Here is a 16412-nt window from a genome sequence, read left to right as displayed (position 1 = left end):
ACAGCCCCATTAGATAGGGGAGAGTTTTCAAAAGAGTTGCCAGTAGTAGAGCAGGGGCTGGGCAGGTAAATGCAGAAAAAGTTTTCAAAATATTGTGCCTTTAGAACAAAAATCTTTTCCAGGAAATGCAAATAATTTGAAACAGCTCAAATAAGCATCATACTTAAAAAAATTAGAAATACACTTATAAGAACTAGCTTGCATGTTTATCATATTTTAGATAATATTTTATCCTCTTTGAATCTCAGTTTTGTCATGAAAACATGGGAGTGTCCCCTGAAACAGTTTACCCTGAAAACATGGGAGTAATGCTTACCTTCTAAGAAAACGTTCAGTTTAGAAGAGGTGATGTAGTTGATAGCATCTTGTAAACTATAAAGTACTACCTATATATAGTTATAAAATATTATGATTTCTAAGAAAAATCAGTTCCTAAGGAAAGCAGAGTTACCTGTGTCAAAGTTTTGAAAGTCCCTCTCTTTTAAAAAGCTATTCCATGACACCTGTTGTGTTTTTTCATGAGCCATCAGTGCTTGCTTACAACACAGGTATATGCTTTGAGACAGGTTTTTGTTGATGAGGGCAATGATGGTGACAGTAGTAGTGGTGTTAGGCACAGGTAGTTACTCAATAACTCTTAGAGAATTAACTGTATTTCTAGATTTCTAGGGCATGAAAAGCCCAATGTAAGCTAGTTAAATGAGAAAACTAGAGGTAGATAGATGGCAGACAGAGTTGAGTATGTGGTCTTACCATTAGGTTAAGCTGGTATTTGTAGCTAATAGAGCAGCCCTCTTTAAAGGAAATACCCCTAAATACCAATAGTTTAATGACCAAGGTGCCACTGAGATAATCACTCCCAGGAAATGTTTTGCCAGTGAGTTTATCTTAACTATCAACTGAAAAGAAATACGGAAATGTTTTATGAGTGATTCAGTTTCACCTGCTACGTGCATGACGTTTTAAGAGAATGAATTAGTCAGTTTGAATCATCTTTACGTGTTCCTTTTAGTAAGGAACTCAAAGTTGGTTAAATGGCCAGTGCTGTTTCAGAAAGAAAGAAAGAAAAAACAAACAGTAAAAAGACATTTTATATTGAAAGCCTGATCCAAGCACATCACAGGAATAAATGTATCAAGGCAAAAATACATAAAAGATGAAAGTAGTTCTGGAGTCACTCCCAATATAAATATGAAAATTGCTCACACAGCCTGATCTGGCAGATGATATAGATAGAGAAGAGAGAGCAATATATGCCAGTTCAATGGCATTGGAGTAAAACGTAGAAAAACAATCTCAGAGTTGAAAATTATTGGAGTTGGAAAATACTTCAGCGTTCATTGGTTCAACCCGGGGGTATGCTTGTAAGTATTTAACAACCGTCCCTCCAGGGGGGGAAATAAGCCCTGATTTTTAGTGTTTGCCAACTTCTATGGGGTAAATACTCCCACCAAGGCTGATTTCAAGCAACCAAGATGAGGTCACTGAACACGGGTTGGGAAGAGATGCGTACGCTAAGCCGTCATTAGCTTGTTCCAGGGGCCTCCAGCACACAACTTGTTCAACACTGTAATTTTACAAATAAGAAAGCAGCTAAGGCCAAAGGAGTTGGGTGACTGGCTTTGGGTCATACGACCATTCAGCTGCACTGCCACAACCAAACCTCAGGTTTCCACCCCACTCGCCCGCCATGCTGAGCTTCAGTATTGGGAATGCATTGTGAGGAAAGGACTACGTCTGATTGATTAGTAAACTTGCCTGACTCCCTTAGCCTGGGTAAGTTCCCCTTGAGGGGCTCCCATAGACATTTCCACGTTGAATTTAAACTGTAGTCTGTTTGTCTGCCTCTTCATCTCACAGTTAGAAAGTGCTTTATTTATTTTCATATCTTCTGCACAGTATCTGGAACACAGTACATGCTCAAAAACTATTTGTTGAGGGCATGAACAAGCAATAATAGAGAATATTTATTGTGCCAAGCACTGCTCCTAGTGGTTTATGTTCATTAACTCATTGAATTCTCAGAGTAACCATCGTAAGTGAGACAGGTACTATAATCACTCCGATATTTCAAATGAGAAAATAGATGCTCAGAAAAATTTACCGAAGGTCACACAGACAGTGAATGGATTCAAACCCTGCAGTCTGTCTCCAGAGCCTGTGCACTTGATCACTCAGCTGTCACTCAGTTAACTGGCAGTGTCATCAGTGTGCATAGCTCAGCAACAGATATTTCCCAAAGTATTCCTCCATTCCTTGTGAGGGACACAAACATTTCCTGGAGAAGATCTAATCTGACCAACACACACCATTGTTAACAGGGAAGGGCCTCAATTAATTGGAATGATTAATAAAACAGGATGTTTAAGTTTTCTCCTTAGCTGAGGGTTAAACAGAACCCATATTTTAATTAAAAATTCTGTTGTTGACAATGGGCCCTAGTCCTATATTTCTGCTTTAATAAAAAAAATTTTTTTAATTAACATTTTTTTGATTTCTCAACCTGAAAAATGGCGTCACCATTTGCTATCAAGAGAATATGAAGAAAGTATAGGAGACTGGGTTACTAACTCCAGGGTTATTCTGCAGGGTTTTTTCCTTAAATAGAAAAAATTTTTCTCCTTCCCTACTGGTTTCTTATGATTTGCCATCTCATCAAATGAGATAACAGTTTGTACATTTTCCTGGATTCTAGTTGATTGAGGTTTAGTACCATGAAAGACATGTACGAACCTTCAGATAGGAAACTTATTTTTTAAACATAATACCTCAGATTTTTTTTTTTTAAGATCATGTTGAAGGTTCCCTCAAAAAGCCTAGAAGAAAAAAGTCATTCTCACTCCACACTGCATTAATGGGCATCAACTAAGATGCAAATTGGTTGCAATGCTTTTTTTTCTTTTGACAATGAGAGTTTGTTTATTTTCTTCCCGTATTATTTTTCCTAGAGAAAATACAGTGATAAATCATGTACTAGGCTAATGTTCCCAATTTCAGAAGATACACTGATAGCATTTTGAGAAGTGCATTTAATTTTTCTGCATAATGTATTCTAGAAGGTTTAGACACATATTTGTAGTTTGTAGTTTGTATTTGTCTTGTAATAGAACAACTTGTCCCAAATCCTTTTCTTCTACTCCTTGTTATTCCCCCTACCAGTGCCAAAACTTTTCTAGTATACTTTAAAATAGTGAGACTTACATTCAAAAACAGCAAGTTTATGCATATATATACATATATATGCACATATGTAACAATCATATAGTTATACATGTTTAAGTGTGTATACACACACACACACACACACGTATACACTATGTAACAAAGTGCTTTCAAGGATAAGATCTCTTTTTGATACTTAAAGCAGTCATGTGAGGCTATTGGACCCTGGGAATCAGAGGTGAATGAATTGCCTAAAGTCATACAGCTAGAGAGGGAAAGGGCCAGAACCAGAGCTCTGTCTAACTTCTGCTCCAGTGCACTCTCCCTCTTAGCTCAGGAAGCTGCTCCAGTGTTAGTGAAGCATTCAACATCCCGGCCAGATTCCTGTCAGTCAGACATGGGATTGAATCTGGTTCTGTGTGACTTTTGGCAAGTTTGCTCATCTAGAAATGGAGAATAATAATACTTCCTACTTCACAGGATGTTTACAAAGAGTATATCAGAGGGTTTAGCAGAATGCCTGGCACGTGGTAAACACTCAATACAAGTTATTGTTATTTTTATTATTATATGGTTTATACCTTACTGAAGCTCTGCTTTGCCCTCTGGTCCAACTATAATTTTGTAGCCTTTAAAGCCTATATCCTCAATCAGATGTCTTCATTTGGATCCTTAAAATCATTGTGTCCTTGACCTTCTTTCTTGGGTTTCTTCCATATCTCATGAATGTGAAGAGGAAGTCATATACACTGTGTCTTCAGGAAGCCCTCAGAGCTACTATACAATCCTTTCTTTCTTGCTGACCTCAGTTTGCATACCCTGCTGTAGATATTCTAAACCTCCTCCTTTACCCTGAAGTCCCTGGTCACTCCTCTGTAACCATCAATTTCAGCAGATGGTCATATACCCTAATTTATTTTTTCGAACATTGAGATCATATTCCCTGAACTCCTTAAATGTCCCTATATCTTTATGTGACTTCTCATCTTCTCCTGCTGTTTCAGAAAGAGTGACTTCTCTTATGTTTCAGGGCTCTTGGAAATGCCTCTTTTTGATCCCTTGGAATGTTGATTGAACAATTTTTATCTCCCTCATTTGCTCTTTTTGTTTTCCCCGCTTCTCTAGGCCCATCTACTTGCATTTTTCCTGATTGTATCATATGGTCTCTCCTGCCACTATATCTTTGCACAAACTGCTCTTCCACTAGGAATTTCCATTCCTCATCCTCCTTCAAGACTCAGCTCTAGCCTCATTTCCAGTCTGGTTGGCTGCCCTTACTACACATTCCCATAATTTCTGTCAACCCGTTGCTTCCACCAGGTGACTGTGAGCTTCCTGGGAAAGGTACCGTGTTTCTGGGTTCCAAGACCTACCACAGTGCCTGGCCTTTAGTAGATACCCAACAAACGTTAGTAGAAGAAAAAGAGACCTACAAATAAGTGTACGTCTTTCCTGCAACTTAAAGTCCTCTCAACCCTGATATTGCCTTCTGCTTGTCCTTCCTTTGACAAACATTCTACTTCCTCATCACATGTACCCTTGCAATTTAGTGGTCTGATACCACTGTTGAATCTGCTGAACATACTCTTGTAAAGGTCAACAAGGAGCTTTTCTGTGGATTACATCCACCTTCCTGAGACCCTCACCTGCCTTCTGTGACACAGTGCAATTTTGGCTCTCATGACGCCTCCCTGAACTAACTTACCTTCTTTGCTTCTTTCACTAGTTTCTCCAATGTGCGTATTCTCCGAGATCTGGTTCATTTGTCTTCTCTTCCTTCACCTTTTCCCTCCATGAACATACTCTTTCTTGGTTTTAACCATCCCCTCTGTGCAGATAACATGCAAAGTTTATTTCTATTCCAACTAGAATCCCAATTGCCCCACTAAGATCAAGTCCTGAAGTTTCATTCTTTCTAATGCACAGATGGCAGATACTGGGCACTTATGCTTATACTTGCCTCTGTCTCATCTAAGATGGATATTACCTCACCCAAGACCAATCGTGCCACTTTCCCAGTAAAAGCAGGCTTCTCCTCAAAATCCTTCTCATTATTCTCCTCTGTTGCTTGGCACATATGCTGTCTGCTTGGAATCTTCATTCTTCACTTCAGATAACCTGCTTGCTGGAAACAATGTAAAACCTACTAGTCATTCCTGTAGTAGAACGTTTTCACTCATTTCAATAACACATCAAACTCAACATGTTCAAAACCAGCTTATCATATTCCTTGATCTTTAGCCTAACTTCCTCCTACTGACCACCCTAGTTTGTAACTTGTTCCACTTTTTCCCAGATGACGCTGCTTATCTTTACCTTCTCTTTTGTGTTCCACCAGTTTAGGTGTCCAATCTTATTTATTCAAATATGTCTCTCATTCATCCCTTCCTTTCTATTCTTGGGGCCACCATCTTGCTTCTGGCCCTTACTACCTGGTTATGGGCTATAATACCTGTCATCTGGTCTTCTCATTGCCAGGTTCTCCCTGCTCTAAGCCACTTTTCCTCCAGATCAATCTTCCTAGAGTAAAACCTTGCTCATATGACTCTCCAGCTCAAAACCCTTCAATGACTTTCTATTACCTCTTAAATAATGCCTGTAATTCCTATCAGTTTGGTAGGGTAAAATTATCTTTGATTTTGGAGTCAGTAAATTTGGTTTTAATCTCTGGCTACTACTCTTATCTGTTCTGCGACTTTGAACTTATTGTTTAATTTTTATTCACTCATTTATTCAACATATATTTATTGAACACCTACTCTGTTCTAGGTTCTATATCAAGTCCTTGAGATAGAGTGATGAACCAAACAGGCATTGTCTTTGTCTTCTGGACCTGAAATGTATTGGACTTGTCCATATTTCTCATGATCATAGTAATCCTAAGTACAGGCCATGCCTTCCTCTCTTGATGCTTTTAGCATTTGGTTTTTGCTATGCAGGAAATTATAATACCATGTATTATAGTAATTTGCATATATGTATTATCTCTCAACCCCACTGTAAGTTCACTGAAGGGTAAGTGCCATGTCCCATTTCCCATAGTGTAAGCACAGAGCCATGCACAGTGAATTCTGTTGTGTTTTTGTGGACCTAGAGTTAGTCTTTGGCATAGTTACAATGCCCAGTATGTTTTTAGAGGCTCCCTTTGTCCTGTCAGAATTATGCATTTTTTCAAAAGGGGGAAAGAAGTAATAACTATTTGGTTTCTATTTCTCTAAGGCCTTTATTTTCTAACCCTGCCTATAGCTGTTATAAGTAGAACTCACAATGTTTATAACTTGTGCACCTTAACTTTTTAAAACCTGAATAACAAATCCACTTATGCTTCCTAGTAGAAATACTGTCCGTGTGCATACAATGGAATGTTAAAATAATGTTCTTTTAACTAAATAACTTTTGACTTGGTAACGAACAATATGTTGTTTTTCCCTGAGAAATAATTCTAGGACTTTAGTCCTAAAGATTATATTTTATTTTATACATTTTTAGCTTTCTGTTTTTACATTCCCAGTGATCTTACATTAAGTTAAGCATTTGTCTATCCAAAACAATAGGTCAGTTATAGCCAAATTATAACCATACCTTTCCTCTGCACACAAAATCCTATAAACAGCATGTGATCATATTGCTTCTAGAATTTATGATTGTTTTCCACCAAAAGGAAGCTAAATTTAGCCTAGTAATTCTACATGCTCCCAAGGAAACAATGCCTGCTGTGACTTGTAGAATAAATGAATCTGAACCACAATTCCTTTACTTGACTAACTGAGAAAGTTTAAATATCAACCTAGTCATTAACCACAGATATTAAACCACATTAAACAACCAGCAAAAGGTTAAGAAAGAAGTTTGCTATTTTTCTGACTTCGCTGCTGAATGAGTCTAACCTAGTTGCTGTTACAGAACAGAACATTGTTTGCATCTCATAATGGTTCTCTAAAATTACTTGTTCATGGCTTGAGTTCTAAAATTAGACTATGTGGAGTCATGTCCAACTGCACAATGCATCTTTATGTGAAACCAGCTAGAGTTTTTTGTTTTCACTCAATGTAAAAATTCCAGTTAGGAAGATTTGTTTCTAATAGTTTAACTGGTATAGTTCTTTCAGTTTCTTCTTGTTTCTAATGACAACTAAACTGCTCTTGCCTTGAACATGTTTTGGCAGATAAACTTCTCACCATGAAGGCCCCTGCTGTGCTTGCACCTGGCATCCTTGTGCTTCTGTTTACCTTGGTGCAGAAGAGCAATGGGGAGTGTAAAGAGGCACTAGTAAAGTCCAAGATGAATGTGAACATGCAGTATCAGCTTCCTAACTTCACAGCAGAAACACCCATTCAGAATGTCGTTTCCCACAAGCATCACATTTACCTCGGTGCCATTAACTACCTTTACGTTTTAAATGACAAAGACCTTCAGAAGGTTGCTGAGTACAAGACTGGACCTGTGCTAGAACACCCAGATTGTTTCCCATGTCAGAATTGCAGCCACAAAGCCAATTTATCAGGTGGTGTTTGGAAAGATAACATCAACATGGCTCTGCTTGTTGACACGTACTATGATGACCAACTCATTAGCTGCGGCAGTGTCCACAGAGGGACCTGCCAGCGACACGTCCTTCCACCTGACAATACTGCTAACATACAGTCGGAGGTTCATTGCATGTACTCTCCACAGGCAGATGAAGAGCCCAGACAATGTCCTGACTGTGTGGTGAGTGCCCTGGGAACCAAAGTCCTGCTGTCTGAAAAGGATCGATTCATCAACTTCTTCGTGGGCAATACCATAAATTCTTCTTACCTTCCAGATCATTCATTGCATTCGATATCTGTGAGAAGGCTAAAGGAAACGCAAGATGGTTTTAAGTTTTTGACAGACCAATCCTATATTGATGTTCTACCTGAGTTCCGAGATTCCTACCCCATTAAGTATGTCCACGCCTTTGAAAGCAACCATTTTATTTACTTTTTGACGGTCCAACGGGAAACTCTAGATGCTCAGACTTTTCACACAAGAATAATCAGGTTCTGTTCCGTAGACTCTGGTTTGCATTCGTACATGGAAATGCCTCTGGAGTGTATTCTCACAGAAAAGAGAAGAAAGAGATCCACAAGGGAGGAAGTGTTTAATATTCTCCAAGCTGCGTATGTCAGTAAGCCTGGGACCCAGCTCGCTAAGCAAATAGGTGCCAACCTGAATGATGATATTCTCTACGGGGTGTTTGCACAAAGCAAACCAGATTCTGTCGAACCAATGAATCGCTCTGCTGTCTGTGCGTTCCCTGTCAAATATGTCAATGAGTTCTTCAACAAGATCGTCAACAAAAACAATGTGAGATGTCTCCAGCATTTTTATGGCCCCAACCACGACCACTGCTTCAATAGGGTAAGTCATACAGGTTCCCTACTTACAAATTATGAGGTACAAGTCATAATAGTTATCAGTCTAGAAGAGAATATAAAGGGCTTTCTGGTGCTTGGTAAATGGTCTTTATCCAAATATTTGCCAATTCTCTCCAAGAAAATTTAGAAATTGAATCTTCATTTAAAGGTAGAATCATAGCTTGAGAAAAAGTTAATGTGATAACTAAAAGAAAATATAAAATACTTTTACAATTTGGGTTTACAGGTTTGCCAGTATTTTTCAGATTATTAACCTTGTTTCTCATATCAGCTTTAGTAGTTCTGGTCAGATGTACATAAAGTTTAACACAACAGCAATTCCTGTAAAGCACAATTATTGAGATGCCATGCAGTCTTTACAACATTTAGAATAAGATGCTTAATTTTTAGGTTTTGAAGGCTTTTTTTTTTTTTTTTAATGAGATCCCATTCGCTCACTGATATATGAGTGAACAGTCTCTATTCTTGGCATTACTTAAAGAAACTTCACTAAAAACAAACAAAAAAACTCTTCTAAAATGTTGATAAATTAAACATTTTTAAATGCACTAATATACCTCTCTGAATAAATTAGAAAACTACAGAGGAAATTTTTGCTCTCAAATCCATACTTTGGATCTTGACTTTAATACATAAACTTCGTGCTTGAATGGGCAGGTGTCTACCAAGTTCTAATTTGTTGCTTTTTACCTGGTTGGCATTTGATATTTATAGATATAAATATTCTCGATTGATGATTGTTTGTACTTACATGAAATGATATTTTCCCTGTGATCGTTAGGGAAATTCTTTATTGCTTCGATTTAGATATAGTAAAGGCTACCAGCTATACCCAGAGGATTTATCCTGCTAGTCCTCAGATCATTTTGTGCTAGAGGAAGAGCATCAAACTGGGAGTCCACTGTGGCCTTGGGCTTTCTTGGTGGGGACCCAGATTTGAACATACAGACCTGGTTATGCCTCCTAACATAATGACCACTAGTGATCATAACTGGATGAACAAATTCTATAGCTTTTCTAAAGACAATTTGACTTTGAAAATGTACATCTCACTTACTCTAGCAGTTTTCAGTCTAAGTGGTAAAGGTTGTAATTGCAAGCAGGAAGAACATTAAACATGTCCTTGATAAAAGAAAGTATATAATTTGCAGATGGATAACAAGGGCATAATAATTCAGAAACGTTTGTTTCACTTTTGCTGAAATGTCTAGGATACTTCTCCAGATGGAAACTCTTAAGTAATTTATTTATAAAGTTAGAAAAGTGCTTCTGAGAAAATGAATCCATCTTATAGTGAACTAAAGACATAACTTTCTTCTCTCTCAAAAGTCTATGAATATACATAATATACATACATATATATCCCAACTAAGACTTATTTCTCCCTGGATACATTTAATATGTTGCAAAATCTGTAAGAAGCAATGGGATTGCTCATGAGGCTGTCCCTTTTCCTCACTGGAAAAGACAAAGAATGAAAGGAAACAAAGAGACTTTCAGAAACCTGGGAATTAGGACATAAAAGAGTAATATTAATAGCATTTCAGAGAAAACATTTTTCCTGCATCCAATGAATTGCTTCAGAAACAAGTTTAAAAAGAGTCTACTGGGAATTCCTTCAGAGCCTCTAAAGCACACGACTTTGCTATTTAAATCTTGTTCTGTTAAAAATTAAAGAGACTTTACCTTACAAGGGTATACTGATATCTTATCTCATTGTTTTATTTTGTACATTTCAGCCCCCAGATGTAAAAGTATTTATCAATTCTAGAAATTCTCAAAACACAGCTGAACTTTATCCTACGCCTTTGACTTTTTTAGTGTTCCAAAGGGAACAAAAAGGCAGGGTTACCCAATGAAATTCAGGGCAGGTTTATCACCCAGGAAAAATGCCCAAAATGCACCAACCACACCTGAAACTGTTATCACTCCCATCACAAAAATTCTTGTGGGAAACAAGGTGGAACTGGCCAACATAGTCTTCTTACAAGGGAAGGCAACTTTTACACTAGCCAAATTCCACAGAGACAGATACCTTCCAATCTCTTCTATTTATTTGCCTGTTTATCTTCTCTGGTTACTAAAGGTCAGAATTCTTCCAAGAATGAAACTACCCACGTTATCAGTTTTCATATACCCGCCACAGAAAGATCTCAGATTGTTCCAATAGTCAGCATACAGTCATTTCCCAGCTTCATCTTAAAATGAAGGCACCTAGAGCTGTTACTCACACAAAAACAAAATGATTTACAAGATCAAAAAAGTTTGGAGGGGCTTCCTTGGTGGCGCAGTGGTTGAGAGTCCGCCTGCCGATGCAGGGGACACGGGTTCGTGCCCTCATCCGGGAAGGTCCCACATGCCGTGGGACAGCTAGGCCTGTGAGCCATGGCCACTGAGCCTGCGCGTCCAGAGCCTGTGCTCCGCAACAGGAGAGGCCACAACAGTGAGAGGCCCGCGTACCACAAAAAAAAAAAAAAAAAAGTTTGGAAATACTCTAAGCAATACAACTCCATTTTGTCTTGGCAAAGATATCAGGTGACCCTTCTGACAATTTCTTGGAACTAAGTTTTTATTTTGGCGTAACGTTTAGTGAATAGATACATATATTGTAGTTTTGTTATTAACAAAACTAATCAGTCAGATCTTTATGGAGGGACCATTGTGTGCTCTGTGGACAAAGTTAAGAAAACTGCAACAGTAACCTTCCGAGGACTTACAGAGCACATTCGCAGCAGCAGGGGTTTTCTGGCCTTCCGTGAGCTTCCACCCTACGCAAAATGTGTCTCTATCACAGGATCAGACAGAGGACCAAGAAAGGGTCTTTTAGATTCTGTGGGTCCAACAGGTGTATCAGACCTGACTTGCTTAGATCACATATTATGTTGCTTTTTCCACTCTCACATTTTATGAAAGTATCTGTGCAAACTCTTCATGTACAACTTCTTATATTGATGACATCACTAAAACCGTCTTTTGAGTCATCTGATAGTTTCCAAAGCAGATCATCTTCACCTCTTAGTTATTTGTGCTTCAGAACTCATTAATTCCACATATGATGCTGTTTTCGGAAACTTATCCCAAGCCACAGATATCCATTCATGTAATACAGTGTTGATTATTAGTTGTTCTTCTTGATCTTTGCAGTGTAACCATTTTCTATGTTGCTTTTGAAAGTGGTTCCTAAAGGGTTTGTTCACGGTGATTTCCAACATTTAGGATAATGAGATTCTACACCCACAAATAATTAAATCTTCTGTCTTAAATATCTTTACCGCCTTTTTGTACCCATTCATCATTTGACCTCTATAAGCATCCTAAGTTAATCGTGATTGAAGTTGTTTTAGGCTAATGTATGTTCCCTAAACAGCACATTATTATTCAAAATAGAGTAACTGAAAAAATGCCACATAATCTGGAGACTTTGTAAATCCCCAAATTTGAGCATAAGAAAACCTCACCTTCTACTTGGGGATAAACTATTAAAAATTTATTTTAAGCACATTAACTGAATCTCCAACGGTATCATATAAGGGATTTAGTAACATGACAATTATTCCAGGAAAAAACTAGAATCAGTACACATTAGCCCAGTTTCTTCCAAATAAGAATGAATATTGAATAAGGGAATTTTTTGTCCTCAAATCAACAAAGATCCTGTTCCCTAAATTATATTTACTAAGAGAAGTGGAGTTATACATTTTGGAAAGATTTTTAATCAAAGTTGAAGTATAAAAGGGTCCTTGAAATACCTCTCATCTACCCAGGAAATATAGTTACGACATTATACTTTTTCTTGCAATCCCATTACCAAAGTTTTTTTCTACATATAAGCATTTGAAAGAATAGAAATAGACTGGTAGCAAATATTTTTACCAATATCTTGGTCATCTTATGACCAGTGATTGATCAGTTGTAGGGGAAAAGCATGTAATTTGGTGCCAGACTCACCAGGTTGGAACTCATGGTCTCCTGCGTACCAGCTGTGTAACTTCTGCCACGTTACTTAATTCTTAGAGCCTCAATCTCATTCGTAACATGCAGATAACAATACCTACTTCTCAGCCTTTTTGTAAAAATGTGGGATAATAAATATAAAGTACCTGGCACAATAAGATGACCATAAATTTATCTCTTTGGGAGGCAGCATAGCCTAATGGAACAAGACTGAAATTAAAGAGATCTGGGTTCAGACTTGTACCCCATGATTTTCTATCTGCCTGACCATGAGGGCATTATTTAAACTCACTGAACCCGTTTTCCTCCATGCAGGACTATGGTGTGGACAAGTACAATAATGTTTAAAAGGCTCTAACTTTGTCCTTGGCACGTAATAATTAACAGCTATTATTGTATTGTTGTTTGTGTAAAGAAAGTCAAACTCAAATTATTGGATTGTTTCCTGGAAGAGACACATTCTGGTTCTATTGCTCACGAGGGTCTTTTACTTCCCCCACTAACTTATGAGGGACGTACCTCCATAATGCTTAATTTGTGTAAGTCCTCCTTAACACTTAGTAGTTCCAAAAGAAAAAAAAAAAAGGGAGATATGGGAGTGGTGGTGGTTTGGAGGGTGAAGAGAAAGTCAGCTAAATCAGAATTGTGCTATATAGTCAAGCTAAAAGGTGTAAGGTGCTCCTTTACCTGACTTTCAATTCTAACTACCTATGGCACTATAAGATACTATGCTAATGTAATTTATCTATGCATTCAAGAATTTGCAGATAATGCAGTTTTAGAAAAAGTTAACCTCACAGGTTGTTTGTACTAAGCTTCCTTGTTTTTAAACATCATTTATACTCTAATTCAAAGAGTAGCCAACTGCTTCCCAAAATAAAGGAAACTTAAAGTAGTAATTTTCCATCTCCGTTTTAAAGAGTGCCAAAGTTAAAGGGTCACCACTCAGAACCATCAAAGGAAGAAAGTAAAATGATTAGAACAATTTTGAATGAAAACAAAATCAAAACAAGATGCAAACAAGGGATAATAGGAATAGGCATAAAAATAAACATACAGTGATGTTTCTTTATTACTATTATAAAGATGATAGATGAGTAAAATTGGGTTACATTCAAGTTGTAATGGAAGAAAATAATTGCAGCCTTCCATCAGGAAACCACAAGGACCATTATTGATCTGTCATCTTCAGGGCATGTCTCATAATATTTAATAAAATAAACAAAGATTTATAACTCTTTATAGGCCATATATCTATAATCTCCCACACCACACCATTTGAACTGGGAATGTGGAGTCAACGTTACAAATAACATCCATGTAATTATACTGGTTTGGCATGTCTTATTTAAACAGTCTAGCACTCTCAAGAGAACGTATTTTGTATTAGGGATGAAAAATGTGAAGTCAGATTTCAGGGTTTTTTACTTCCTGTGCTTCGAAATGAGAGAATGTTATCCTATATGAAAAATGTTGAGGATTCTTCATTCTAAACACCAAATATCTTGGCCATATGCCAAATGTAATAGCTACCAAAGCAAAATCTTTCAAGAAAGAAAATCCTTGAGGTCTAAGGATTCAATATACTTAAAAAAAATTAAGTAGAAATTCATTAATTTTACACTTGATTCCTTTCCTTCTGTAAACTCTTCTTTATTGTCTCCCAGGCTCAGGGAGTCGCTGCTCCCTAACTTATTTACTTGAATTCTTCATGCTATCCATCCCATGAAAAGTGCCATATTGCATTAGTTTATTAAGAGGAATTTTAAATTATTTTCTTTCCAGAATTTATAACACTTTCTGAGATCACAGGGCACACCCTGGGGGTATTAGAAAACATGTTACAGAGCGAGCCATTAAAGCCGTTTGCTTTTTTCTCGTCCTCCTGCTAACCCTTCTTTAAACCATTTTATAGTTTATTCACAGGTACAGCCCAGGAAAGAATGAAAAAGAAAAGACATGACGTTTTAATAAACTAAGCAAAGAAACACAGTTAATGCTGAAACTGTCGCCAAAAATGTAAATAAGTTTAACGTGTGGATTATATTATCATATATGATAAGACATGCTAATATGTAAATTAATTCATTTTTCTTAATATCCTTTGAAGCAAGTGGTGTGATCTGTGTTTTATTTAAGTAGTTGATTTCTACATGGAGACTCATTTGGTAAAGTTAGTGGAGCAAACAATAAGGAGTTCGGGCAAAAAAATAAATCTTAAAGTGGGTCTTTGAAAAGCTGAAGTGTTAATAAAACTTTGAAGCCACAGCTCTGATACATACTTTCATTGCCATACTACTACATGATTAGAGACTTCTGAAAGCATATGGGATCTTGCTTTTTTTTTTTTTTTTTTTTTTTTGCGGTACGTGTGCCTCTCACTGATGTGGCCTCTCCCGTTGCGGAGCACAGGCTCCGGACGCACAGGCTCAGCAGCCATGGCTCACGGGCCCAGCCGCGCCGCGGCATGTGGGATCTTCCCGGACCGGGGCACGAACCCGTGTCCCCTGCATCGGTAGGCGGACTCTCAACCACTGCACCACCAGGGAAGCCCGGGATCTTGCATTTTGATAAGAATATTAAGCTCCTTGAGTAATAATGGAGTTTTTATTCCAAATAATGTATCAAATTTTGGGTGTTACACCCTTACTTCAGACTTCTATCTCATTGATGGCATCCCGCCCTGCATTATTATCTCCTCACTCTAATAAGAAAAATGAGGAGCTGCCAGAATTTGGATAGAAAATCCACCAGGAATTTCTGCCGTTGCTTATTCATAGATTGGCACAGATACTGAATCAGTGGGCACCCAGCATCCAGGATGACTCAGTGCCCAGATATGTGCTGTAAGTCACATCTCCAGCATCCAGGGAGGACTGTAAAGGGCTCATTTATCAGGGAAATGAAACCGATGGCTCAGCTACTCTTGAAGTCATTAAAACTCTTTTATTTATTTTTTAATATAATAGTGAATGTGGTAAGTGATTCTAGGATCCTGGTTACATTCCAGTCTGATAATTATATATTTTTTCTAACTAAAATGGTCCGGGCAGGTTCATTTGCATGTGAATGACTTGCTGAGTAAAGTCCTTGGAAAAGACGTTTCCTGCACTTCACCCTAGACCTAGGCTAAGGTGGGGCAGATGAAGTGTGTCTACCTTCTATACTTCAAAAATATTCTCTAGTTTTTCAACAAGAGGACAGAAAAATATCTTAAAAATGCATGCTAATATAGGGCAAAGGCTTCTTTTAACTATTCCTGGTGTTCACTCATAGGGGAAGGTGTTTTATGAACACTATATAACTATAAAACAAAAAATAACAATTCTGAATTCAGGCTAAAGTCTGACTTCAGTTGTTTGATTTGGGTAAATCACCAAAATGTTCATCAACTGAAGGACATTAAAATGGTGATATTTCCAATGGTGCTGTAAGTAAAAGGCATGAATTAAGGTCAGTTTTGATTTGTGAAGCATTCTTTTCTAGAGCTGATTTTATGAAAATTAAACTTTCTTAGTTGTCTTCTAAAAATCTATGGCTTATTCATGATTTGCTAGAATTTGAATCCATGTACCAGAAAATATAAATCTGTAGGATACTAAATTTTCTGATGACATTTTAAATTTAAAATCTGATTAACACTTGCATCTAGCAACCAGTCTGCTAACTAAACTATAGGTGAAGTGCTACTCAGGAAATGGGAAAAATGCAAAGATTAAATTGGTCTGTTAGCTCTGAGTGAATCAATAGTATTTAGTGCTAATGCACTAAGCAGATTACAAGCACTAATGCAGTAGCAGTCAATAGCAAAAACGAATATCTCTAAAAATTATCTTGACAATAAAACGTGCAATAGTTTCCATTTAATTTAAGCTAATTACATTACATGCTTGTTCT

At 37.4% G+C, this 16412-nt stretch overlaps 1 protein-coding gene across 4 annotated transcripts in view; it reads left to right on the top strand.

The window, feature by feature from the left end:
- The window catches only part of MET (MET proto-oncogene, receptor tyrosine kinase), a 128252-nt gene that overhangs the window by 27078 nt on the left and 84762 nt on the right, over positions 1–16412 (top strand). For all 4 annotated transcript variants that reach the window (XM_027102126.1, XM_027102125.1, XM_027102124.1 and 1 more), the window contains exon 2: positions 7328–8544. In XM_027102126.1, the coding sequence (XP_026957927.1) occupies positions 7342–8544 (1203 nt within the window). In that variant the 5' untranslated portion in view covers positions 7328–7341. The remainder of the gene's footprint in view (positions 1–7327; positions 8545–16412) is intronic.

This window comes from Aethalodelphis obliquidens, unplaced genomic scaffold (assembly GCF_003676395.1).
Source record: "Aethalodelphis obliquidens isolate GAN/ISIS:26980383/991018 unplaced genomic scaffold, ASM367639v1 scaffold5, whole genome shotgun sequence".
NCBI lineage: Eukaryota > Metazoa > Chordata > Mammalia > Artiodactyla > Delphinidae > Aethalodelphis > Aethalodelphis obliquidens.
This window is presented reverse-complemented; position numbering and strand designations above follow the sequence as displayed.